This window comes from Ictidomys tridecemlineatus, chromosome 10 (assembly GCF_052094955.1).
Source record: "Ictidomys tridecemlineatus isolate mIctTri1 chromosome 10, mIctTri1.hap1, whole genome shotgun sequence".
Classification (NCBI taxonomy): Eukaryota; Metazoa; Chordata; class Mammalia; order Rodentia; family Sciuridae; genus Ictidomys; species Ictidomys tridecemlineatus.
Window position 1 is genome coordinate 60,489,659 of NC_135486.1, and position 27,396 is coordinate 60,517,054.

A 27,396-nucleotide genomic window follows, 5' to 3' on the forward strand; every position below is an offset into this window, starting at 1 on the left:
AGTGAGGTGCATCTTCAGTGACTGTTCCTGCAGCAGAACTGGGCGTGGAACTTGGGCCTGGCCTAGAGGACACAGGAAGGCCTCCTTCAGCCCCTGTGTGGATGAAACGGTGGGCATTCATGGCCCAGGGCTGTGGACGGGGCCTGGGGGACACAGACTGCTCGGAGATGAAGGGTGTTGTTCATCTTGTGGCTGGAGCAGATGGCTGGATCTCCCTCTGAAGTGCTATCGTCCATCTTCAGATCTGTTGCTCTCCGTGCTCAGGATGAAGGTGCTGACCTTCCAGGGGAGACCTGGGAGTGCTGGGGGCTCGAGCTGTGTGCACGCTGGTGTGCTGGCCTAGCTTGCTGGGGGTCGGCTGCTCCATGCCAGAGGGCCTGGGAGGCAGGCCGAGCTCTGCGTGTTCAAGGCAGACGCTTCCCGAGGATCGTCAGCATCTTCATACTGGCTTGTCCCTGGGTATCTGGGCTGGCCCGTGTCTTTGGTAGATGCACCCATCGGTGACCTCTAGCCCTGGGCATGTTCTCCAAATGCCCTTCCAGGGGAGCCAGGGCCACGTACTGTTCTTTTCCTTTCCAGGTAACCGGGATTGCTCACCACCTGCAGTTTCGCTTCGGAGGCGGCGGCTGGCACGGAGGCCAGGCTACATGAGAAGCACAGCTGGGCCCGGAATCAGGTCCCCAGCAGTGGGCACACCATTCCAGGATCTGGGAGGAGCCGGCAGCAAGGAGCTCCACCACTCTGCATCCAGGGCTAGACAATGCAGCCTTGACCAGAGTAGCCAGGAGCGGGAACCCCTGCTGGGGAGTTGCGTCCCTAACAGCTCCGAAACCCCTGCTGTGGCCTCTGTGGGCCACTGGAGCCTGGCTCAGACCTCTGCAGGAGGAAGCCCAGTAGGCTTTGGGATTCAGCCCAGAGCTGGCACCGGATTACCCGCCATACTCACCAGGCTGCATGGCCCCGAGGATGCCTGGGGGCAGCAAGTGTCTTTATCCATGGACAGTTCTGCAGCCCCAAGTGCCAGCCAGAACCCAACCCTGTGTGCAGGAGCAAGGGGTGCTGGGGCCTCCAGGGGGATGGCGCCTGAGGAGGGGCGTGGTAGCAGCTGCAGTCTGGGCAGAGGACCTGCAGCCCCCCATGCCCTGCCCGGCTCCTGTGAGAACTTCACCTCCAGCTTCAGCTTCATCCGCCTCTCTCTTGGCTCTGCCGGGGAACGTGGGGAAGCAGAAGGCTGTCCACCTTCCAGGGAGGCGGAGACCACTCATCAGAGCCCCCAGGAGATGGGAGTTAGAGCCACCAGCCCAGATGGGCCCCACGAGGACCCTCATAGTCTTCCTCAGCCCTTCTGTCTCACGGCTGCCCGGGGCTTGGCAGAACTGGCCCAGGTGTCGGGGAGGAGCTCCGGGTTGGAGTGTGGTGTGCTTTCTTCCCTGGACATGGACACTAGCTGCTCCTCTTCCCTGGATCCTTCGCTGGATGGTGGTGGCGGTGATGAGGGCAGTGGTTCAGGGGACACCTATGGCTGGGATGCCCTGCTCAGGAGATGGGAGCCCGTGCTGCAGGACAGCCTGCTGAGCACCCAGAGGCAGCTGGAGGTCAGTGTCTGCCAGCCCCCACTGTGGTGGTCAGGAGCTCAGGTCAGCAGGCAGAGGGCCAGGAGCGGGGAGTGGCATCTGGAACGGCTTCCCTGGGAGCAGCAGTGCCACACTGTGTCACCTCCTTGAACGCGTACTCTGCCTCCCCTTCTCTGGGGCCCAGGTGTGCAGATTTGCTCTCTGGCTTCAGCTCCTCCACAGCCCTCCTGGGGCCCCATGTAGTTTTCTCAGCTTATGAACAGGAAACTGGGGCAGGGGAGATTGAACCAGCTGCGGTTTGGGGTACACGATGTAGAAATGGTCACCCTGTATGGGCCAGCCCAATCGATGGTCACCTGCCCTTGCCCCACTCATCCCATTCCATCCTGCTGCAGAGGGAGCGACTCCTGTCCTTGCCCCCGAAATGGGACACTTGGTTTCTTTCTGGCCACTACATGTTTCTGGCTCTCAGTTTCCTTATTCAGAGGTGGATACTTGCAGCACATTCTGAGGCTCAAGTGAGAAGGCATGTGCTTTGGAGTTAGGATGAGCTGTGAGAGCACCCAAGTGCTGTCATCGGAGACGGGGAGCAGGAGGAGAGGTGGGCAACTCTGTACCAGGGAGCCAGGAGGGCCACCCCAGATTGGACTGCCAGGCTGCATGTGGTTTCATTGTGTTGTGTGTGCAAGAGTGGGTATGCAAGTCCCTGAGTGTGGGTGTGCAGAGGTGTTGAGGGAGTGGGTGTGCAAGTCCCTGAGCCTGGGTGTGCAAGTCTCTGAGCCTGGGTGTGCAGAGGTGTGTGAGGGAGTGGGTGTGTAGAGTGCCTGAGACTGGGCGTGCAGAGGTGTATGAGAGAGTGGCTGTGCAAGTCTCTGAGCCTGGGCATGTGGAGGTGTGTGCGGGAGTGGATGTGCCGAGTGCCTGAGCCTGAGCGTGTGGAGGTATGTGAGGGAGTGGGTATGCAAGTCCCTGGGCCTGGGTGTGCAGAGGTGTGGAGGAAGTGGGTATGCAAGTCCCTGGGCCTGGGTGTGCAGAGGTGTGGAGGAAGTGGGTATTCAAGTCCCTGGGCCTGGGTGTGCAGAGGTGTGTGAGGAAGTGGGTATTCAAGTCTCTGAGCCTGGGTGTGCAGAGCTGTGTGATGGAGTGGGTGTGTAGAATGCCTGAGTCTGGGCATGCGGAGGTGTGTGAGGGTGTGGGTGTGCAGAGTGCCTGAGGCTGGGTGTGCAGAGGTGTGTGAGGGAGTGGGTATGCAAGTCCCTGAGCCTGGGTGTGCAGAGGTGTTGAGGGAGTAAGTGTGCAAGTCCCTGAGCCTGGGTGTGCAGAGGTGTGTGGGGGAGTGGGTGTGGAAGTCTCTGAGCCTGGGTGTGCAAAGGTGTGTGAGGAGTGGGTGTGCAGAGTTCCTGAGCCTGGGCGTGTGGAGGTGTGTGTGGGAGTGGGTGTGCAGGGTGACTGAGCCTGGGTGTGCGAAGGTGTGTGTGGGAGTGGGTGTGCAGAGTATCTGAGACTGGGCATGCAGAGGTGTGTGAGGGAGTGTATGCCTCATGCATGCTAGGCAAACACTCTGTCACTGAGCACAGCCCCAGTCTTTGATTGACCTTTAAAAGCAAATTAATTAATCTCGTTTAGATGGGCCACAGGTACCTAATTGACAGGTTTCTTGAGCTGATGTCCCAGGCAAGGGAAGAGAATCTGAGAACAGACACAGAGCACAGGGTGCTGGGGAGAGGTTGGTCCCAGCTCTTTCAGAGGCTGTGCAAACCTAGCATCCCACCTGCATTTCTCAGTTCCAGGTGTGGCCCGAGGGAGGCAGCTGTTGGTGGCGGGTTGTGCGACCAGCTTCATTCCCTCAGACACCCACCTAGGGAGACCTGCCCTGGCCAGGGTTCCTCTGCAATTTGCCAGCTTCGGCCTAGAGACCGACAAGCAGCTTCTCCTTCCTTTTGACTCTATCTGGCTGTAGGTTATGTCCTGAGGACCTGGGGCTCTGGATACCTGGGACTTAAGAGGCCCTAAGCAGTATGGTTCTCTGGTGTCCGTCTGTGTCCAGGGTCTTTGTGCCACTTCTCTGAGCCATCAGATCCTTAGGGGTCTGGGAATGTTATACAGGGTGTTCTACCACTGAGCTATATCCCCAGCCTTTTTATTTTTTATTTTGAGATAGGGTCTCACTAAGTTGCTGAGGCTGGCCTAGAATTTGTGGTCCTCCTGCCTCAGCCTCTGGAGTTGCTGGGATTGCAGGTGTGCACCATTGCACCTGGCAGGAGGTTCACTTTGAGAGTTTGTTGATATTCTTAGCTTTCACAAAATAAGCTTGCTGTTGTGACTTGTCTTTCCTTTTCCCCCCCAAACCAACACAGGTGACCTCCTTAAAAGTAAAGCTTCAGAAACTTCAAGAAGCAGCAATTGAGGACGATGATTTTGACAAAGGTGAGTTTTCATTTGTTCATGGGTGATTGACTCTTTCCTCCTCCCCATCAGTCCTGCCTCCTGCACTCACACTGTGTCAGACCAAGTCTTTGGTTGTCTCTACTAAGGAACAGTCGGCCTTTGCACACGGTTGTCTTCTAGACTTTGCGCACCTCGGGCCCAGGTGTAGTGTTATGATTGTCCAGAGCTGGTGAAGAACCTGCACACAGAATCCCCAGACCCAGTGGCCCCCCTGTGTTTGGCACACCTGTGCCTCACCGAGCATCAGGGTGTTCTCGGGTAGTGGTAGCGCAGGAGGTGTGACAGGAGAAAGCTGGACACGCCCTCTGCAGGTGTGATGCCAGCAGTGGAGGCTGTCTGGGGCTCTCTGACTGTGTCCCCCCAGGGCCAGAGGCAGGGTCAGTTGGAGATGTGAGGCTGTACCGAAGGGGTCCAAGGCCTTGCATTTCCACCTGCATGGCCTAAAATACCCTGGAGAGGAAGGAAATTTGCAGCATGAGACTAGAAGACAGCAGTCGGTCAGGCCCAAAAAACCAATTAGAATGAGGTACCAAGGCGGGAGTTGAGCCAGAGACAGGCAGGGTGACTGGGAACAGGCCGACAGGGCTGGGTGGCTTGACATTGTGGTCAGCCTGGGAAGAATCTTAACTGTCCTGGTGAGTCTTGGGGTTCCTGGCACATGGTGTGTGAGGAGTGAGATGAGCTCCTCCTGTGTGCCCAGGTGGCCAGCTCAGGTGACCAGGGAAGGGGAAGGGGCAAGAGGGGCTGTCCAGTGTTGGAGCTGGCTCATGTGAGGCCTGCCTGGCACATCTACCGCATGGACGGTGCCTCTCAAGTGTTAGTGCATGTAGGAGTGGCCTGGCTGGGCAGCTCATTAGCGGGCAGATCCTGGATAAGTAAGTCTGGGCGTGGCTGGATACCCCCTTTCTAATAAGCTCCTCAGTGAAGCTCCTGCTGCTGGCCTGCGAGCCACACTTGGTAGTGTGTGACATAGGAAGCCAACAACACGTTTAGAGACACACCAGTGTCCCCCAGGTTCTCATCCTGGAGGGAACGTCCAGGAGGGCCTGTAGCAGGGCACACAGTTATGGGAGTGCTGTGGACAATATGTGCCTCAAATACAGAGAGGCAAGGGGCCCAGGAGGGGGAGCTTTCTTCTGCTGGAGGTTGGGAGGGTAGGGAAGAAGCGGAGAGGAAGGAGAACCCTGGGGCCCGACGGCCCCCCAGAGGTGAGCAAGTAGCCGCCAGGCTCCCCGACATCTGCACTGAATCTCGGCACTGGCTCTTGTCTGACCCGGGCAGGTCTAGCACTTGGCCTGACCCACTGCAGGTGACCAGGTGTTCCCACAGAGGGATGGCTGGGTCGTCGGGAAGGTTTGCACCCATTGGGGAGGGGTGTGCTTTGCAGTGAGGTCTGTTGAAGTGCAGTGCAGGTGTGACGTCCCTTCTCCTGGCCCTGCGCAGTGGCTAATGACCAGCAGGAACTGCTGGAGTGGTCCTACCCAGTGTGGACCAGCCTCTCCTCCACGGCAGCCGTGAGAGCAGCTAGCCTGCCCTGCTCTGGGCTAGGAAGGGCTGCCGGTGTCTTAGGGTTTTCCAGGAGGAGCTGGAGGGCAATCCATGTCCCTGGGTCTCTGTTGCTCTTCTCTTTCTTTCTCTAGTTTCACTCATAAAGATGACTTTGTGTTCCATGAGAAGGCGCAATTGGCAGACTAGAAAGTTCCACGTCCTCGCCAAATGCTGGTAGACCCCCGCCAGGCCCTGTGGGGACCCTCTCAGGGCTCCACCTCTGTCTCTTCCTCAGGGAAGAAAGTTCACAGGCCTTTCTAATACTGCCTCAGGCTGGGAGGCTGGAGGCTGGGAGGCTGGAGGCTGGAGGCTGGGAGGCCTGGGTGAGCAAGGCTGGTGTTTTGGTGTCTGCTTAGGCTCTTTCTTTGAGGCTCCATGTGTTCTGTCACCCTCGTGTGTGCCCAGGGCCTGTGGCCAGCTGAGGGGCAGGTGTGACAGCCCGGCCTCCCACAAAAGGGACCACAGCCCAGACCTGAGGGTGCCTCTTTCAGCCCCGAGACACTGGCTGGGAGGGAGAAAAGGAGAGTGTGGCAGCGAGTGTCCATGTGGCCACTGTCCTAGCTGTTCCTCACTGGTTCTCCCCCAGTGTCCCTCACCTGCCCATGTCCCATGCCCACCAGAGACCAAGTCCACCACTTCATTTCCAAAATGAGCCAATGATGTGAGGGGGAAGAGCAAGACTGGGTGTCGGCTCCTCTGACCCTGTGGTCCGGGTGGCACCCAGACCTGGCCCTGCCTGTTCAGAATTCCCCAGGAGGAAAGGAACTGGCCAGCCCCGCGTTAGCTCCTCTGTCCTCAGTCTCGGCCACCATACACTACAACAAAAGTCTGCTGTAATGAACATTTGATGTGTTGACAGAAGTGACCACCGCAGGGGCCAGCAGAGGGGATCCAGAGCCTCTGAGCTCCGCCTTGAAGAGACCTCTCCCTGTGGCTGCTCCCCCTCATGGTGTGCTTGTTACCCAGCCCAACGTCCCTTGCCTCCGTGGGCAGCCTGCCTCACTCCCTGCTCAGGGCCCGAGTGGTGACCTGGAACCAATGTCAGCCACGGGTCTCTGCCTTCTCTTCACAGAACTGTGCATGTGACAAGCAGAGAGGATACCAGGTTCCTTCCCGTTTCCTTTCACCGGAGAAGATGGGGGAAAAAATTCGGCCATCCCAGGGTGGAGTGAAAGGGATGCTGTGGTCACCATTGGGCTCTTTAAATGCTGCTTCAGGTGGAAACCAGGGCCAGGCACAGGCTAGGCAAGCGCCCCACCACTGAGCTCGTGGCCAGCCCAGATGGCTCTCCTGTGCAAGATGGCTGTCCTTCGTGTTTGCCAGGACGCTTGGCTGGTCTCTGACTGTGGCGGTGCCGGGGGGCTTTGTGTGTCGAGTTCGGGAAGTTCCTCTCTGTACCTGGCAATTACAGACATACCCAGGGGCCGGCCCGTGCTGGCCTGAATTGACTGATGGGTTCTGTGGGTAGGATGGACTGATTTCTGCATAAAGTGACTGAGAAATAATTCTCTTGTTCAGCTTGAGATAGTTAAAAAGACCTTCATGAACTGGGAAAAATGTAACAAGAGCTTCTTTTTTTATATTTAGTTTAGATTTTGTGTGCTTTTCCAGTTGTGGTGTGATTTGCATGGCTGTGAACTATGGAATATTTAGTGGCCATCTCGGCCCCTCTGGGTGAGGGCTGCTCAGGGTCCTGTGAGGGGTAAGGAGACAGCCAGCTCTGTCCTGCTCTCTGTCCTCGAGCACTTGGCTCCTGGATAAAGCAGGAGTGACGATTTCCGTCCTGATATGTGGTTGGTGACATGTGTGAGGGTCTGCAGTGTGGCTGGGATTACTTGCTGCCTTTTCTGTCCTCCCACCCCCACCCCGCCACAGCCCTGGGTACTAAGTGTTGGAAGACCCCATGCAGTGAGGCTGCTTCTGCCGTAAGCACTGGCAGCATGCAGAAAGCAAGATGGGATGACTTGGCTTCTCTCCTTGGCAGTAAGTAGCTTATTTGCACATAGCCTGATTTCTTTCAGCTGCACAAAAATTTGGAAAGGAGGTAAAGCAACATATATTAAAACACGTGGATGACAGTGAAGCACTTGGACTTGAATGCTCTTGGCATCCCCACGGTGGACTCTTTTCCTTCTCCCTGTCTGGGTGTCACGACCTTGCTTCTCTCAATCTCCCGTCTCCTGCCTGAGGCTCTGTTGCATGACTTTGGATGACACTGGGAAAATGAAATTGAAACTCTGTCTGGGCTTTGCACAAGGCCCAGATTAGTTATCCTGGGAGTGGAAGGGAAACAACGAGAAGAGGAAGAAGGAGAGCAGGGTGTGTTCCTGTTCCTATGGAGCATGGAAGACAAGACCGGAGGGGACAGAAGCTTCTGTTCCGGGGCGTGTCCCCTTTCTCTGTGGGCCTCTGCTTTGTGTGATCTTCATCCTCTTGGCAAAGAGGGTTGGGGAGCTGTCCCAGCTACTGGGTAGACTTTTCATTTAAAACGGCCATTGACAAACAAGGTGGCCATTTCCTCTGCATAATGACACTGACATGGTGGCCCTGCTCCTGAGCGGGGTTCCCTGTGCTGCCTGACATGTCGCTAGGCAGCTAATTTGTTTTTATAAACAGTTCAGGCACTTAATTAAATCTGCATCAATCTAGTAGAAAACCAACCACAAACACTCTACCAGCACCCTGGATGACAGGGCACACAGCAGCCTGCAGGCTGACCACGTTTTCAGTGCCGGGAGCAGACCTCAGTAGGACCCCAGGACCTCTCCCGCGGCTCAGGGGGAAGGCGGGTATGAGGAATCGCTGCCTCTGGTCTGGCGCAGGTGCTGGCAGCTGGGCCTCCAGCTGGTATGTGATGGAGGCCACCGAAGGGGCCCAGTCCTGCCTGCTGTGAGCCATGGAGTCCTGCGATGGCCACGTCAGTCTCAGTGACAGTGAGGAAAGGTCGTCCAGGTGGGCCAAGGCAGCAAAGCCCAGGCCCAGGCAAGATGGAATGGGGGTGTGAAGGAAGAAGCTGGGAGAGGAGAGACCACCCAGCAGACACTCCGCTGCGGGTTCTCCCAATCCCATGCCATTCAGTTCTGCGTGCTCTGTGGAGACAGCCAGCAGAGTCTTGCAACCCCTGCCCCCTCGCCTGCTCACCCAGCCGGGGGCTGTTTTCATTGCCCACTGGTGTCCTGCAGGCCTGATCTCTCCATTAACAAGAGAAAAGTCTTGACTGGTGGCATCTCCTTAGTTCCAGTACCGGGTAGAGACTGTGGCGTTTTCCTGCCGACCCTCTGGAACGGGGCTCTCCATTACAGCCCAGCCAGCTCCTCCTGCTGTATTTCCTGGGGCTGTGAATGACAGGTCAAGCAGGAGTGCCCAGGAGGCCCTGGGCTCTCCCTATCCTGCATGTGGGGCTGCTGCGTCTTTTAGATTCAGCCTCCCAAGTGTCCCTTGACTCCCTTTTCACCTGGGCTAATGCAGTAGTCCCTTCGAGGCTCTGGCTCCTGCTCTTGCCCGCCCCCCACCCCCCAACCCCAGTTTATCTTCCATGCTGCCGTGGGCCTGAAGTGCCCTTGGAACCACTTCCCCACGTCACTTGGCCACGACTCAGCCGGACCTGCCACAATGCCTCGCCCTCGCCCTGGCCCAGCTTCCTAACTGCATTTCCTGCCACTACCTCCCCATCTCAAGTGACTTTCTCCTGCCCCCCCGTTGCTCCTGAGTGTGTACTGGTCCACGCTGCTTTGTGCCTCTGCCTGACTTAAGTGCCCTTCTCTTGGTCTATGTCCCTTTTCAGTGGCTTTGTGTATTTTTTGACCCACAGGCTACACCCCAACATGAGTGTTGGCCGAAGGTTACTATGTAAGCTCCCTGGGAAGAGAGAAAATAATTTAATAATTGCAAATTCTGTAAACTCTGGAGATAGCTAGTTTTCAAAAAATTAACAGCCCTTTATCTAAACATTCCTCAGCATCCAGAGAAATGGCTGTTGGATGAACAAATGGATATTCAAATATTTATTATCTCCAAATGATGATTATGTCACCATTATGGAGTTAGTAGTAGTCGGTGGCTGTGAACAATAAATTTCTAGCCCTTTCAAGTCAACCTAGTTAACAATTTGTCCACAAAGTCAAGTTCCACCCTCGTCTGGTGTTGGAAACTTGGACAGGCTTCTCGGTTCCCACACTTGAATTTTCCCTTGTGAAAGAGGATTGGCTGGATAGTTTGGAGAATTGATGGGGATGGTGCCTGCTGGGTATTGGGCTGTATCTTCGCTAGGTGAACCTTAGCTGCCATGATCGTACACACTGGCGAGATGTTACCTACTACTTGTCTGTACAGGTAGGATTTATAATCTCCTGTTTTTCTGTTCCAATTTGTTTGCGGACAGGTTATTTCTTGGGTAGCTGAGCGTGCCTAGTTTGATGTCTTGGGGAGTACAGAGAAGTCAGAAAGCCCACACAGAGGGGCTTTTCACTATTTTACAGCAGACAGACAATCACGGGGCTGCTTGGGGGAATGACCTTTAGCGGCAGTGACAGTGATGTGGCAGAAGGGACAGTTTCCACTTGACCTTTACGCGATGTGCCAGCTTGATTGTAACTCAAAGTACGAAGCTGAGGACGGCTGGAGGGAACATGGTGACGGCCGTTGTTGGGAGGGTGGGGAGGGAGGCGGGTAGGCTGCCCCTTGGCCAGGGCTTTCGGTGCCTTCCACACCCCAGGGTGGCTCAGCCACGTCGGCTGCTAATTCACCGCCAGACACTGGGTGTAATGAGCTCCTCTGGGAGTTGATTTAGGTGAAGCTGACCAGCCGTGGGTTTCTACTGCCAGGACATGGCCGCTCTGCCCACATCCTGTCGATTTTCTGTCTTTGTGGCCTCTTTTCCTCTTCTTGGCTGTTGGTTGCAGGATGTTTTCTTCTCTTCTGTGACTTGACTTTTGTTGCTGACATTTCAGAGTCTTCTGCCATCCGGTGATGCCCTGGAGGTGTCCTTCAGAGGCTGAGTGTGGCCTCTTTCAGGTCTGCTCCTGTCTAGGGTGCAGGTGGGGGACTGCTGTGCAGCCTTCAGGTGCTGGAGGGAGCTGCTTCTGAGGACCGGCCACCAGTCTGCGTCCCTGGCCTTGGCGCAGCATGTGGATGGCCACAGGATCACTTAGCTCTCTAGCATACTGGAGGGGGATGGGGGCAGTGGGAGACTCGGCCACGGATGGAAGGCGGAAGCAGGGTGTCGTCCTCCTCTGTTCCCAGCTGCCCTCCAGAGCCAGATCTGTGGCACCGTGAGGAGTCCTGCCTCCACCTGGTACATGGGCACATGGTGTCTTCCCTGCCTGCCTGCTGGGTCAGTGTGAGGTTCAGGGCAGCCTAGAGAGGAGAGCTGTGCAGACGGCAGGGTCACATTGCCATGTTCATCAGGGCCAGCTCTGACTGGGAGCTCCAGATGAAGTTTTCTGCTTTTCATTTTTTTTTCCTCTCACAACTAACAAAAAGCAAAAAGGTTTTAAGAGAGGAAAAATGAGAAGGAAATACGCAAGGACATGCTGTGGGAAGACAGAAGGCTGGGAGGGCCTCAGCCCTGGGTTGGATGCTCCAGCAAGATGGCCGTGGATGGGGCGATGCCTGGGGCCTGTCCAGGGCAGACGTCCACTTGCACCAGAGAGAGGTGTCTGTCACGCCATGCTATGGGCAAAGAAGTCAAAAGGTCAGGCTCTCCTTTTCCTTAGAGGCCAGTGGAATGCTCCTGTGTCACATGGACATGGGGTGGCCGTAGACACTTGTGGTGGGGCTGCGTTAGGCAATGGCTGCACTTTTGAACCCAGGTGTCTTCTTCAGAACGCCAGAAGTCCATAGTCCTCAAACTGTGTGTGGCTAGTCACAGGGGCCCAGGGGGGCCTGTGGGAGGCCCTGCTGTAGCAGTGTGCCTTGGCTTGTGCCTGTGGTCACAGGGCCACAAGGCCTCCTCCCAGAAAGCTGAGCTGCAGATAGACAGACAAAGGAGACCCGGCGGGCAATGGCAACATGTAAAAACCACTGCCCTCAGTTTGAAAGTGACTCCTGGAAGGCCTGTGGAAGGTGACACCCCTCCCCACTTGGTTCCTTTTCATATTTAGCAGAAACTCGACTCTGGAGGGTCCAAAGCCAGCTTGCTGGAGGCACTCGGCCCAGAAGGACCGAGCTGTCGAGCCTGCCGAGCCCAGAGGCTCACCCTTCCTGTTCCTGCGCTGGCTCGGCAGGTGCAAGAGGTTTTCCAGCAGGAGCATCGGAGCGCTGCCGATGGTCAGTGCTGATCAGGGGTGGTTCTCTGTGTTCACGTTCCTGCTGGCAGCCAGCCTGTTGTGTAGGACCCACCTGCTAGCCCCAAGACGCCGAGCCAAGTGCTGATGATGAGGCTCCCCAGATTTAAACACAGCAAGTGGGTCCATGGGGAAAAGGGGGTCCAGCGGTTGAACGGGCTGCCGAGGTTGGCCGCCTGCTGCTTCTCTTCCTCCTCTCTCAGGGTGGCAGCCATGTGAATGATGGCTGTGGGCCCGAGGAACCCAGCAGGCACTCTGCCCACCCTGCATTTCCCAGGCCTCTGTCATGGCGTGAAAAACCACCACTGTTTTGGGTTTGGACAATTAGATTTTTGTAGGGAAGAAGATAGCCCACCCAGAAGTCAATGGAAAGGTAGCGTCTGGTCACGTTGGCTGAGGGAATTAAACCTTGGGACCTTGGGGGCCACTGTCGGGACTCAACCGTGGTGGCAGCATGTGTCCTCTGCAGGCACACACCTGGGCAGGTGGTGGCTGGCTGGCAGGCCAGGGCCATGGCATGGGGATGGTCTCCCCTCCCTCCAGTGCTGTGGCAATGAGGTCCCAGGCCCTGGCCATGGGCAGCCTTCTTTTACAGAACCACATCTGGTCCTGCTGCCTGAGGAGCCACTCGGTGCAGCCTCCCGGTCAGCTGCCTATCGGTTGGTGCCTGATGTCTTGGATGACCGCTCACAGCAGATGGTGTAGATATTGTTCCCACTCTACAGCATGGTCTGCTCTGGGACTTCCTTCTCAGGGGGTCCTTGCACCCCTGCCCCTCCCATTCTCAAGCTCTGACTTCTGCTGGCCTCTCCTTCCTTCCCAGTAGGTGACTTCTGCAGCCCCACCCTGTGGGCCTGCAGGGCAGAAGCTGCTGTCCCGTCCTTCCGCCCTGCTTCCTCCTCTTCTGGGAGGTCACTGCTTATGCAAGTGACCTCCAGCATTGGTTGTTCCCAGTGCTGATGTCTGGACAATGAATTCTCTAGGCCACTGACTTTGACAGTTTGTGACAGTGACCTCCAGGGAGAAGTATACCATGACCCTTCCCATACATGGATAAAAGCACAGCCCGATCCAACACATACTGGCTTTCCTCTAGTCCATTAGACCGCGTGTGCTCACCATCCTATCCATGGGCGCTGCCCCTCGTGCACAAGCTGGACCAGCAAATACACTGCTCTGGGGCCTGGGCTGGTCTTGATGGCTCAGCTGGTGTGCCCCGCCTTGCTATAGGCAGAGCTGCTTCCCTGACTGTCTCCCAGGACACGGCCAGGCTCTGCCTGCTGGGTCCTTGGGAGCCTGGATATCTCTGATTCTTCAGGAACAGCAGGGCTAGGGGGAGACCTTTGCCTCCCTGACCCCTCCACACTACGTGCCTCCCCAGGACTCTGTTTAAAGGAGACAGCAGAGTGACTCTGAATCACTTAGCCCCAGATAATACCCCATTTTGCCCTCTTATAGGAACTCCCAAATTTCAAGGTGATTTTCTTCAAGTCCTTGACCCAGGGGAGAGAACTGTATGCAATAACCCTGCCTGCAGGGTGGGGAGGGCCAGAGCCCTCCAGTGTCTGGGCCTCCCCCAGTTGGCCCCTTCCCTCCTGCTTGCCATGGTCCTCTGAGTACAGGTGTGGGGGAACATTTCCAGGAACCCCAGGCTTCAGGAGACCCAACTCCAGAGTGAGCCTCAGAATGAGGGCCCTGGAATCTTCCATTCTTAACTGGCATCTCCCCACTGAGGTGTTAGCACCTGTCCCCAAGAGGGACAGTCCCTGGCTGACCATTGCCCCTCACTCACTCTCTGTTGGTTCGTGTCTAGATAACCTCATTCTTGCAAATACAAGCTGCTCACATCTCGCTGGCTTTCTGTGCAGAGTCTGAACCCCTGCCTGGGGCTCTCTCTGCCACTTTCTGTAGGAGAGCTGCCTGTTGCCTATGGGGCACTGTCTGTTTCTAGGGGGTGAGTCATGGCCCTCCTGGCCATTGTTGGCTCTGGGCTCTCTGCCTAGCTGCTGTCCATTGTGCAACATGGACGGGGACACGGGGAAGCAGGAGTGGGGTGGGGCGGGCCCACTCTGTACCCACCAGAGTGACACCCCTGTGACACGCCCCATGGAGAGGCCATGGGCTGGCATGGGCTCCAGGGACTCTCAGTCTTCACCTACAGGAGGTGGCCTGGAATAGCGTGGCATTTGCCTGGCTTGCTGGGAGGAAGTTCAGCGGGTACTTCCTGAGCAGGCGGAGGGCCCATGAGGCTGGCTGCTTGGGGTGGTCTTTGAGGGGTGAGGCTGGTCCTGTGTACTCTGAGGATGCCACCCACGGGCGTTGCTTGCATCTCTTGGAGGGCGGTGCTGGGGAGTGGTGGCCAGGAGGAGCAGCGAGCAGAGTGGAGGGGCGACCCTATCCTCTCCAGCCTGGCAGGCCTCTGTGTGAGCAGCCAGGTTGGAAGTGGGCTTGTCTGCAGAGGCCAGCTCGGCATTACGAAGCGAAGGTGCAAGGGCAGGCTTGGAGGGGAGAGCCAGCGAAAAGTAACTGGCACAGCCCCAGGTAACTCTGAAACACTTGCCCCAAGTGCTGAGAAAACCAGTCTGACTCAAGCACCCTGCAAAGGTGGACCCTAGTACTAAGCCCCAGAGCGAGACCTGCCTGCCAGCCCTAGCGAGGAGTGCTCCTAGTGAGGAGCGCTCCATCTTGGGCCTGCCTCGTAAGCGTGGGTCCCAGAGGACAGACTAGAAGGAGAGCCGTGCAAAGTCTCCAGCCACCAGCTGGCAGAAGGGGAAGTGCCCAGCCTTGCTGCTCAGCTCCCCTCCCAGGCCTCCAGCGGGGAGACTTGTGTGTCTCTCTGGATATGTGCATGTGCACGTATTGAGGCACAATGAGTGCCTCCCGGTGGAACCTAGGAATAGGGAAGATGTGTGCCCTCCCCTGTGACAGAGGAATTGTCTCCCCACTACGGGTGGCACACTTGCTGTTGATGGTGTCACTCCACTGGAATCCCAGCAGACACAGTTCTGCAGGTGGTCCCAGACTTTGGTCTCCTGTCCCAGTTCAGGAGGAGGCTTTAGCATTCCAGGAGAAGAGAGGTGGATAGACTTGAATGATCTTCCTGGACACCTCACACTTCTTTGTTGGCCCTCACCTGCAAAGATCTGGGGTAATGGTAGGGCTGTTAATTAGGAACGGGCTTCTGTGTTGGGTAGAGTTGAACTAGGAGTCCAGCATCTGGGCTTTCCATAGTCGTTTCCTGTTGCAACAGCCTCCCGTGTCTGTCCTGATCTTGTTGCTGATGTATATGATGGAACCTAGCTCTCCATGCGCCATATTGTTCCTCGAAGTACTTTAGAACCTGGGACCTAGCAGAAGCCTGTGCTGCCTGCCCATGTGCTGGTGTCCTGAACTGAGCCGGCGAGGAACAGGGAAGTTGTACATGGTACCTCTAAGAATCTGTGGCACTGAGCAGGATGGCCGTCAGCTCCTCCCTAAATGATGTCCCCCAGGCGTTGGGCCACGCTGAGTGTGAGAGTTATCCCAGCAACAAGCTGGGACTGTGGCGGCATCTCCTAGGGCCGTTCTGACTTTTGCAGCAACCCTTCATTTGTATTTCACAGCCCTTTCCTCTCCCCTTGTCACGATCACCCCTGGCATAGGTTGATCTAGTGTCACTATCCTTACAGGGGCAGAGTGACTGTGGTGGGTCAACCCTCGGACTGTAGAGTTGCTTGGGTGGATCCAGGACTAAACCTGTCTCCTGACCCTAAAAGCAGATGAATGGTTTCATTTTTGATTTGCTTCCTACATCAGAGGCAGAGATATGCACTCCCCTTCTGGCTTTCACTTACCCCCAGGTGTTAGTCTTTAGAGTAGCATCTTGCATGATCTACCACGCTTAGTTTTCAGATTCTAGTTTCAATGGAGAGTTGTTTTTTGAGTGCTGTTCTGCACCCTCACTACTGCATGCACACTAGGTGCCTTTTGTTTAGGCGCAGTAGGTGTTGGGAGGTAGGTCAACCAATGTCACCACCCTTGGCCTCGCCATCCTTGTCCAGCTCTGGCCTACAGCCGGACAGCACCTTCTGGGAGTTTCCATCTGGCCCAGGAGTTCGGCCTCAGCTCCCAGGAAGAGTCCTGGAGTTGCCAAGGGTCCTTCCGTAGGAGTGCTGTCCTGTAACCTGCTGACCCAGGAGGGCTGGAGGCTGGGGCTGCCTTCTTGCCATGGGAGCCACTTGAGGGCTTGAGCGGGTTCTCACACCTGCACCTCTCCCCACAGTGTTCCTGCTCTGGGAAGTGCTTCCATCCAGGCCCGTTACCTGTGAGAGCTGCTAGGTTCTGAGGAGCCTGGAGGCACTTCTCCAGCTTGCCCTGTGGGGCCTTCTGTGTCCTTGGATCTCACTGCAGTTCACAGAGGTGCCACTTGCAGCCAGGGCAGAGGGAAGCAAGGCTCGGTTTTTCTTTCTTTTTTTTTTTTTTTTGGTACCAGAGGATTGAACCCAGCACTTGACAGCCACCTCCCCAACCCTTTTTATTTTTGTGTTGAGACAGGGTCTTGCTAAGTTGCTTAGGGACCTGTTGAGTTGCTGAGGCTGGCCTTGAACTTGTATCCCCTGTCTCAACCTCCCAAGCAACTAGGATTATAGGCATGGGCCTCAGCACCTGGTGAACATGACTCTTTATTAGTTTTCTTATCACTGGTGCCATTTTGTGATTTTTCTGGATTAACTTTGCCTTTGAATTGAAGGTCATGTTTACTCATGTTGTAGTGCTTTTGCCAAAAGAAGACAGCTTAATTCTACTTGGTTCCAAGGAGCTAATATTCTAGCATGCCTTGCTCCTTTGGATTGGATTTCATCCTAATTAGAAGAACTCAGGCTAGTGTAAACAATTTAATCTTCTGAGTTTTTTGGACTGTGCTGTTGTGTCTAGATCCCTCTATGCCACTCAAAGAATTTAAGCTATTCATGCTGACACGAGACCAATTTAGTGAAATCCCCTTGGCACTGAAGGCAGTGCTGGTGTGTGTTCCCCTGGTCCATTCCAGACAGGGCTGTGCACACAGAGGGATTTGCATTATGTATTTAAAATAATGATGGTGGTGGCTGCTCAATGGTGCGCTCCTAACATCCCGAATTCCATTAGAGAGGAATCTGCTCAGAGATGTTCTATAAAAAAACAATTAAGTCCTCAAAGATTGCGGGTTGCAGCGTTGCCATTAAAGGGGTGAATGAGCACTGGTATTGAGCGCTGACAAACAGATGTGTCCAGCTAATTTTTTATGAAAACACCAGCAGAGCAAATTACTCATGAAAAGTCTATTCATAGGAACTAATTGGGTGCCATGTTGGTTTAATAGTGAAAACCGAGTGCGGCCAAAAAATCAATAGAGAGAAATAATGAGTAGATGTTTGGAGTCTTCCATTTGTGTGGTTTCCAAAAATAACCTTGGTGCCGGTTGTATTTACATCGCCCAAGAGGCACGCCAATCTACTAATGGCCTGGAACCTCTAACGAACATGGAAGAAGATAAAGGAGCCTGTGAAGGAGAAATTTAAAAAGTGAACATCCGGATTTCAGTGGTGTCTTTCTCAAAGTCACTGCTGCTGTGAAAACAGCCTGAGAAGCCCTATCTGGACCTTCAGGTTGTAGTGTTGCTTGGCAGAAATTCCCCACGGTCCTGTCGGCAGCTGATGGGGTACCTGTCTGCTCGATGGGCTAAAGCCTGTCTGCTCTAAAGAGCTGCTCTGGTGATTTTCTTTTCTTTTTTGTTTTTTTAGTTTTAGATGGACACAATATCTTTATTTTACTTTTATGTGGTGCTGAGGATCGAACCCAAGCGCCCCGCGCATGCCAGGCGAGCATGCTACTGCTTGAGCCACATCCCCAGCCCCTGGTGATTTTCTTAAGTGGGTTGTACCTGGCTAACACCCGTGTTCAGTGAACAGAATTGACCCACCTGACAGCTGTGTGTCTGGATTGCCAAATGAGTCCGCCATTGCCCAAGCAAGCAGCCCATTTCCGTAATGACTGAACATGTATCTCAGTTCCATTAAAATGAAGACTGGCATGGATCTTATTTCATGTAGGAGGATCTTCATTGCATTTAGCAAGAGCTTCTCTTTCAGACTTCACACAATTTTAAACGGGTGGCAAACCCTCGTTCTCTGTGTGGGCTTGAATGCTCCTGTGTCTCTGTAATGCAGAGCAAGGGGGCAGCTCTGGGTCTGGTGGGTTCCTGATGCTGCCCTGCGGAGCTTTAAGGATTAGAGGGGCCTGGAAAGGATATTAAGTTGTAACCCAGTTTTTAAGCAGTATTACTGCTAAAGCCTTGCTATATTTTTTTGTGCTTCTGGGTTATGCTCACGTCTCACATGGAAGAGCTGTGACTCTCATGGAGGTCCCCACCAGCTGGGAGTGCTGTGGCAGGGCCGTCTGTTCAGTTCCCCATGGACTGCCTTCTCAGTGTCATGTTCAGCCTTGGCACAATGTTAGTGAGTGGACTTGGAAAGGGTCTTAAAGCTAAATCTTGCACCCCGCCTTGTGCTGATCCGGCAGCCCTGACCTAGGATTGGGCCCTCTGCCCAGGGATGTCCCCAGGCGAGGCCATTTTGCTGTGGAGGAGCAGAGGCTGAGAGAGGTTCTGACAGTTCAAGACCGCATAGCCACTCAGGAGAGGTCTTGGGTCTGGTGGGAGGCAGGTGTCAGACTGCTCTTAAGCCCCAACCCCATCCCGTGGGTGTGGGAGCCCTGCTAAGCTGCGAATCCCCTCTTGGTGACCACTGTCACAAGGACTCTCAGGTCATGCAGGCTTGAAGGGTCGTGAGGAAGGGAGGTGAGCAGCAAATTCTGTACAGCTGATCTGGAGGGCAGAGACGGGCTCGACAAGTAAAATAGCCTCAGTGACACGCGGGGCTTTCCATGCCTCACGCCACTGTTATATTCCCAACCCTGAATCTAGTCTTTAGACAGTTCAAATATATACCAGAGAGAGTCACGGCCACTGTGGATGCTGTCAGCATGGTGCTATGTGTCCCTTTGGGCTTCTGTTGACCGGGAGTCGATTTTCCTCTCTTGCCCATTCTTGTGAGTTTTCTGTAACATAACAAGTTAGAAATGATCTGAAGAACATGTCCCCTTCTTTAGTAAGAACTTTTGACTCAGTCTCTTAACAAACAGCAGAGAGTTGAGTGGCTCTGTCTCCTAGTAATCAGTAGGGGCCACAGGAATGGTGTTGCGCATCGATGGTGGTGGGAGTGCTGGTGCACGGGGGCAGGCTCATGGTGGTGGTGACAGGTGGTGGTGGTGGTGGTGGAGGTAGTGGTGGTTATGGAGGATATGGTAGTGATGGTGGTAGTAGTGGTGATTATTGGTGGTGATGATGGTGGGACATCCATGAGGTTGTGGCAATTGTAACACTGATGGTCTGGTGGCTTCCATGGACTTAGGAAGAGGTGTACGAGCTCATCCCTCTTTGCCTGGACAGGTGCCAGTGGAGATTCCTCCACCCCTGATTCTGAGCCATGAGCCTGGACCACATATGCAAGTGACCACTTTTTCACTGTGAAAACACAACTCTAGGGAGGATTTTTATGTACAGTCCTGAAAATATGAGGGTTTACTGAAAAGTAGCCAAATTTTAGTTGGTGGGTTAGTGGCTTCCCTAGGACCCCGGGTGGATGGTGTTTGTAGAGGGACACTGGAATCCCGTGGAAGGTTCTGGAGTGATTTGGAGTCGCGCTCTTCCTGGAAGCTGCCCCCTCAGGGCGTGTGGTTTCTGATGTGCCCGTGCACTGCTGCTCTAGCATTGTGTCTGCAGGGTGTGTTGACAGCATGCATGCACACCCACACACGCCCCTGCACACAGGTTGCTAATCCTGCCATGCGCCCAGGACCTAGGGCGAGCACTGGAAATCCCCCTACTTTTGCAATTTGTGATCACTCACAATTTAATTATTTTGCATGGTAAATTTTTGCTGGGGGGGAACAGATGCTTCAAACCTCACCTTCTGTTGAAATATTGTCAGAGCAAATCAATGAGTATATACCAAGGACAGGGCCGACAGCGAAGTGCTGAGTGGGCAAGCGTCACCGTCAAATTAGCGCTCTTCTGCCTGCGTTCCTGTCCCTCCCGAGACTTGCTTCCCTTTGATGCCACGTCAGAGCAATTTCCCAGCCTTCCCTCCACACCTCGCACGCACAGAAGATGAGCTTCCAGAAATCCTCTTTGGTGTCCCCTGAAAGGCGGAGTGACCCACAGAAGCCAGGCTTACTCTAAGCAGCTTAGCATCAGGAATCTGAGGAAACCAAATCTCCATTTTTATGCAGAAATCAAAGACTAGCATAAGGAACCAGCAAGTTAATAACTTTCTAAATAAAAGCAGCTCAAGATTGCGCAGCTGATTCAGTGAGAGAGAAATTGAGATGAAATCACACCCCATCACACAGCTGATAGCCGACACTCCTGTTTCCTCTCAGGTTTGTTTTTCACTGAACATCCCTGTAGTCGTCAAGTACAGACAATGTGCGCCTGTCGTTGTGCTCCCTGTTTCCATCTTGAAATATTAAAATACCCCTTGCTGCCTTCTACCAGGAGTGGACATCTGAGGGCTACTGACTACCCCTGTGTGTGCTCTGTGGTTGCTGGGCACCTCCTGTGAGAGGGGGGCAGTGTGGCGGAGGACGAGCTGCTGTGTAGTCCGCATTGGGCTGAGACACTGGCTGAGTGGCCACAGGAAACCTGAGTGATGTCCACCCACAGGAAGAACAGGGGTGAGGACAGGGGCTTTGGCCTCAGACACACTTGTCTTTGCTTCTGAGTCCACACAGTTGTGTGACGCACCTGGAAGAATTTCCTCAGCTTTCTGCAAGCCCCAGTTTTTCATTTGCAAAGTGGAAATCACAGTCTCCCTTGTGGGGCCTCCATGCAGGTGAAATGGATGACGTACGGCTCTGTGCCAGGCACCCCCAGAGCTCCCAGGTGGTGGCGGCGTCCCTATTTACGGAAACAGAGATGTTGGTTCACTTGTTCACCCAGCACTCCCTCAGTGCCTATCCAGCTCTTGGCAAGACAGGTGGATAAGGCTCAGCCTCCACCAGGTGGGTCTCATCACTCCTGGGCCCAGGCAAGTGAATAGGCAGAAAAGACCCCTGTGTCACGGGTGCATGCTAGGGGAGGTAAGCTTTGAGGTGCTCCTGTGAAGTGGAATGGAAAAACCCAGAGGTTGGCGCCAGAAAAGATCGGCTCCAATCTGCCTCCGCTGCAGGTGGGCCTCAAGGCCTGGGCAGGTCACTTAAGCTTTCGGCGTTTCCCTCTCCACATCAGCGACTCACTCTGTGTGTTGTCGAGAAGCTTGGGGATCATACACGTAACACTGGGCACGTGGCAGACACTAGCAGTGGTCATCCTGCCTGGAGGCTGCAGTGAGCCTGAAACGAATCTGGAGCAGACAGGCTGAGGGGGTGCTTGGGACGGTGGGGACGCATCTCATCACAGCTCGACTCTCAGCAAACTGGTCCACTACACAGCAAGTGTGGCAATGTGAGTTGAAGAGCAGCTCTCAAGGAAGTGCTTTCCTGGCCATTCCGTAAACACTGGAGAATGGTGGCTTGAGAAGACGTCAGCCCTGGAGGCCCTCAGAATGTAGAGTGGCTACCTGGCCTCTCAGATGGCTCATGCTACCTGTTCCGTGACCCCACAGAGCAGCAGGGACCAACCTGCTCTGCAGGCCGCCGGTGTGTGTGGGCTTCTTCCTTCATGGACCTAGGAGGCTGCTCCCTGTCATGCGACTCCACCCTGCAGCTCATTCTGTGTGCTGAGGAGCAGTGGGCGGGTGGCCTCCACTGAACCTCAGTGCACCTCTCACAGGTGTTTCCAGCACAGCAGCCAGGGATCCTGCTGACCATGAGTTGGGTCATGGATTCTTCCACTCAAAACTCTTTGATGGCTCCCGTCTTCCTTGGGGTCAACACCAAAGTCCTTACAAGTTCGTGTGGCTCGGACGACCAAGCCCATCCCCTACCCTCTCTCCTGGTCTCCTTGGTTTCCCACCAGAATGTCCCTTAGACTTGGAGTGAGTGGCACCTCAGGGCCTCGGTGCTGGCTGGGAGCTCCCTCTGCTTGGAACAGCTGATCAGTGAACAGGGGTGTAACTTGGGGAACCCAGAGGGTAACACACCTTTAGTGCCATCCAGACGTGAAGCTGGTCCCAGTTGCCGATGGCTGGTGGATTGCAGGAGTAAGAGGCACTTTGGGAGGCATGAGGCTATGAGGTTGCTGGTGTCCATCCCAATGGGGCTCTGGCCAGTGTCCTTAGAATGATTATTATTATTATTTTTTTTGGTAGTACCAGGGACTAACCCAGGGTGCTGTACCACAGACCTATATCCCCAGACTTTTTAATTTTTATTTTGAGACAGGGCCTCGCTAAGTTCCTGAGGCTGGCCTAGAACCTGCCATCCTCTTGCCTCAGCTTCCCCAGTGGCCTGGATTACAGGTGTGGCCACCACACCCCTTAGAATGACCTTTGCTAAATTCCCTGAGGCAGCTTCTGGCCATTGCTTCCAGTGCATTTGGCAGTTTGTGGGAAGGGCTGTCAGTGGTCAGCACAGAGATGGGACATCTATCTGGACACCTGCTCACTGTCTTTGCTTCATCCAGGGTGCGCCCTGGGAGGGGTCCAGCATGGAAGAAGAGTCAAGTCCAGAGGTGCCCTGTGGCCCGTGTTTACTGCCTCTGACTGATGAAAAGCATTGTTCAAAGTGACAAGCTTGTTGAAACTTTTAATTTAGGACAAGATCTTTGGGAGTGCCCCTGTTGGCAAATGACCTGTGGACCCTGGGTCTGTGCAGGCGTTTAGGAGGGGCAGAGTGTTCTCGGGCTGGAGGTGGCTCCCTGGGACCTTGTCCTCCACCCAAGACCTCCTGGGGAGAGGTTTGCAGCCAGGGTGTACCTGCCTGGGAAGGGCCACCAGGACAGAAGCCTGAGGAATGGCGTCCTGAGACCTCTGCCACAGAGCTTCCCGGGAAATTTTCTAGTTCTTTAGGAATCTGCTCACGAGGCGAGTCCCTGTGGGAGGGGAGCCAGGTTTCTGCAGTGACTCCATATTCATCCCTTGGCTGGAGACCCCCCACTTTACGGCAGATGTGGCTGCATGGCCAGCATGGGGAGGTGAACTCTGCCTCAGTGGCCTCGGGAGCCGTCACAGGCTCTACCTGGATGTGGTGGTGGAGGAAACATTCTAAAATCAAATCTCGGGCACTAGCTTGTTTCCCCTTGATGTGAGATGGGGACCCCGCTGTGGCTAGAGAAGCAATTCTCAGAAGCTCTCCCGGGGGCGACGCTGGCTTGGAAACCAGCCCCTTCCCCTGGTTTACTCTGGCAAGGGCGGGCTGGGGCTGTGGGGAGAGGCCTGGCTTATCTGCCTTGAGTCTCACAGTCTTTCTTCTCTCTCCTGCTTTGGGGTCCCAGCTGAGGTGCTGAAACAGAGGTTAGAAGACCTGGAGCGAGAGTCAGGTGGGCTGCATCTGGGGCTCCCTTCGAGGCAGCCAGCTCTCCGCAGCTTCCTGGGCCACCTGGCGGTGCAGGCCCAAGCCATCCTGCAGGTTGCTGCTCAGCAGTGAGTACTTGGTGGTCACCACCACACTCCCTCATCTTCTCTTGGGCTGGGAAGGGCTTGACCGTGGAGACCCTCCAGCTGCTTTTTCCTGGGAGGTGTCCCTTATTGGGGCAGGTGGGTCTTTCCAGAGGGAAGTAACCTGGGGGTCATGCTGCTAGAGAAATAAGCCCTTCTGCTGTTTGATTGACAGGAGAGCTTCAACTAGGGCCTGAGGCAGCAAGGCACTGGCTTGCTCTGGGAGCCAAGGGTCCAAGGAGGTGGTGATGGGGGGCTGTCCAGGCAGCCGGGTCTCATGAGCACCCTGTGAGACCCACAGGTGGCCCGACAGTCCTGAGCCTTCCTCTGGCTTCTGAGCAGATTTGTTCCTTACCCCCAGGCTCCCCGGTATTGGCACTATATTTGTTCAAGTTTGCAGGGTGGTGTTTCCTAGACCCCAGGGCTCCCACCCACAGACGTTTAGGTCCCTTATCAGATGGTGCAGTGTCTGCACGAGCCTGTGCACATCTCCCAGCGTCTTCAGACCACCTCTAGGACTTTCCACACCTAACACAACAGGAACACCCAACAGGTGGAGTTCAGACCACCTCTAGGGACTTTCCACACCTAACACAACGGGAACACCCTGCGTGGTTCACCACACTGTTCAGGGAATAACGACAGGCCACCCAGCCTGTGATGTTCAGCACCCATGCAACTCTTCAGGGGCTGTTGTAGATCCATGGTTGGTTGAGCTGCAGGTGTGGGACCTGCTGAGGAGGAGGGACATGGAGGGCACTGACCTTCAACCCAGTGGGCTTCCATCTGGCTGCATGCTGGAATCCAAGGAGTTTTAAAACTATTGCTGTCCAGGCTCCACCACAGATAAGCTAAGCTGGACCTCTGAGGGTGGGTCCCCGACACTAGCACGTTTAAAAGGTGGAGGGTCGCTGCCTGCCTGTCCCCTCCCTGGTGAGGCCTGAGGGGGACAGGAGTCTCTTCCAGCTGCCCTCATGAGCATAAGGCCAGACTGACCCTGCTGAGCACAGGGCACAGGCTGTGCAGTTCGTCTTGGTGTCTCCTTGAAGCCTGGATGAGCTGCGAGGCCCTCCTTCCCCAGAGTGGCAGCCCCAAATGGCGTGCATGGCAGGGCACTGTAGGACCCTTCCTGTCTGCGGGAGCCCTGAGGAACTGTGAGGTGGCCTCTTAGGGGCATTCTCCGCAGGCCGACTCTGGGCTTGCTCCCCTGGTCCTCTGCCTGGTCACAGGGACTCTTCCAGCCTGACCTTCTCCATAGTTCTTCCTTTATCCTGGGCTATTTCTCATTCTCACCCCAGTCTTCTCGGCCTGTGTATCGTCTCTGTTTAACAAACACGTGTGTAATAGTTACTGAGTGCTTTCGGTAACTAGTTTAATTTCTGTTGTAATGTGTACAACATACAATCCACCTTGTCGTCACCATTCGGTGCACAGAGCAGTGGTGCCAAGCATACTCCTGTCACCACTGTCCATCTCGAGGACGTTTTGTCTCACAGAACTGAAACTCTGCCCCCACTAATACCCGACTCCCTGCCTGCAGATGTCACTGATCTTTCTCTGCCTCTGAGACTCTGGGTGCCTCCTGGAGGTGCGGTCACAGTGTGTGTCCTTCGTGACTGGCATCTGTCCCTTGACGTGACATCCCTGAGGTCTACCATGTTGCAGCAGGTACCAGACATCCTTCCTCCTGAAGGCTGATGGGGTTTCACTGTGTGGATGGCCCTCGGTTGGTGTGTCCGTTTGCCCGTGGACCGGCAGGAGTTGTCACGGCGATTCTGGGGGCTAGGTTCCTCTGTGTATTGAGGGCCACAAGTGCCGGAGGTCTCCTCTAACCACCCACCTCCACATCTGGATGGAAGGGTGAGGCGGCCAGGCCCAGGGCTTGGGCAGGTCCAGTAGTGGGTGATTGGCCCCCAGGCCGTCTCTCCTGGGCATTTGGCAGAGGCTTGTCCCAGTCAGCGTTTGGATGCTATGGCCAAAAGACCTGACAAGAACAGGTTTAAAGGAGGACAAGTTTATTAGTCTCTCACAGTTTCAGAGGTCTCAGTCCATAGGTGGCCGACTCCATGGCCCTGGGCCCAAGAAGAGGCAGATCATCATGGTGGGTGGGCATATGGCACCAGGAAGCTGAGATCGTTCTCTCAGTGGGGACAAGATATATATTCCAGGAGCCCCAGGGACGTACCTCTTCCAGCCATACCCACCTGCTTCACACCTCCAGTGGTTCCTTTCAGGGACCAACGCACTGATTTGGGGTTTAAGCCTTCTTGCCCTGTCTCACACAGGTGTTCTGGGGATATCTCCCATCTGAGCCACAGCAGGGTGGACAGAGTGTGAGGCTTTTGCTACAGTCTTGGCTTTGCTCCTCACAGAACGGGATCCACCAAAATAAAGCTGGTATCCTGCATTTATGACTGTATTAGGTCATGCTGTGGGACATTGCACCGTCCGGGTGTCTCAGACACCTCCAGGTGTTGGCTGCCTTCAGAGTCACAGCTCTGCCCTCCACTTGTCCCCAGTGCCTGCCCACGCCTCAATCTCCCTCGGGACACCTCCCTGGCCTTTACTGAGTTTGTCTTTTCACCCACGAAAGTGTCTGTTGCTTTAGCCATGCCTTGTCCACATGTGCTGCCCTCTCCCCATTCATCTTCTCCTGAGTCCCCGTCTCAGTGGCCTCTCCTGCGTGGAGAACTGTGAGGCCACCCTGGCTGACCCTTTCCCTGGGCCCCAGCCCTTACTTCCAAGTCCAGTGGCTCCTCTGGTCAGATCCTCTCATTCTAACCCTCATCAGAGAACAAGGGGGTGGGTCAGATCGTGCTCCTGACCGTGGTCATTTTTTATTCTCTTGCCTTTGCTTTTGCCATGGCCACCTGTTCTGTAATTGCCACAGCTAGACCACAGTGCATTGAAGTCTTCTTCTTTATTACCTCCTCATAATGCATGTTAACATGATTGCATAGTTACCAATTAGAGAAGTCTGTCCTTCAGCACGCCAGCTGCCCCTGCGGCCAGTGACCTGGCTGGACTCGAGGCCTCCTGGGAGGGAGGTGCCTGCAGTTCTCCCAGAAGCCACCAGGGAGCGTGGACACAAAGTTCCCCGCAAATCAGGAACTTTCCAAGGAACCTGGCTGTTCCTGTAGAAATAAACCAATAGCATTAACTGTTAAGTCTCAACACTAACACAGATAAACGCCTCTCAGCCTCTCTGGGAGCAGTTGTACCTTTGAGACTCTGATGAGAGCTGTGGACTTCCATCAGCAGCCATGTATGCTCACACAGGTGCACTACTGAGTGCTGTCTTTGGGGACCCTGCGTTCCTGGTGTCGCCCGACCCTGTCACTCTGGTGTGGGCGTCCCTCTGTTTGGCAATGGCACTCATTCCCTGGGACTCTCCCCTCAGTGGGGACAAATGCAGATGCTTTGTAATTCTCCTACCTGCTGAAGCGGCTCCTCCTGTCTCTTAATGAGGCCTTGGGCAGAAGGCACAGACGTCTGGGTCATTTTTAGTCACTAATTTTCATGCAGTCCAGTTCAAAGTGTCCCCTGCCTGGGTTCTGATCCAGTCCTTCCGTCACCACAGTCTCCTTGGCCAACAGGCTCTGTGCCCTCCGTATGCAGGGTCCAGGTGCTGGCTCTCCTGCAGGCCCAGGTGGTTCCCCAGAGGCCCTCCTAACAGGGAGTGGCTACAGTGCCTGGCTCAGGTGGCATGCACTGAGTGAGGCAGGCCATGTGCACCTTCCCGGATATGAGTCAGGTGGCTGCCATGCCCTCGGGACCATCATTACACACATGCCAGGCAGTGTTTCTGAATCCTGAACTGGAGCTGACGGGAGTGACCCAGAAGGGACACTGGTATGCGGTGTCCCACTCCTGGAGTCCCACTCCAGAGCCTGTCATGGCTTTGGGAAGAGCCGGGAGAAGGGAGAA

General features: G+C 55.0%; 1 protein-coding gene across 1 annotated transcript in view; it reads left to right on the plus strand.

The window, feature by feature from the left end:
* Disc1 (DISC1 scaffold protein) overlaps positions 1 to 27,396 on the plus strand; it is a 188,725-nt gene that overhangs the window by 25,360 nt on the left and 135,969 nt on the right. Inside the window, exons 2-4 of the mRNA XM_078023053.1 lie at positions 580 to 1,595; positions 3,932 to 4,001; positions 23,307 to 23,454. Coding sequence (XP_077879179.1) covers positions 580 to 1,595; positions 3,932 to 4,001; positions 23,307 to 23,454 — 1,234 coding nt within the window. The remainder of the gene's footprint in view (positions 1 to 579; positions 1,596 to 3,931; positions 4,002 to 23,306; positions 23,455 to 27,396) is intronic.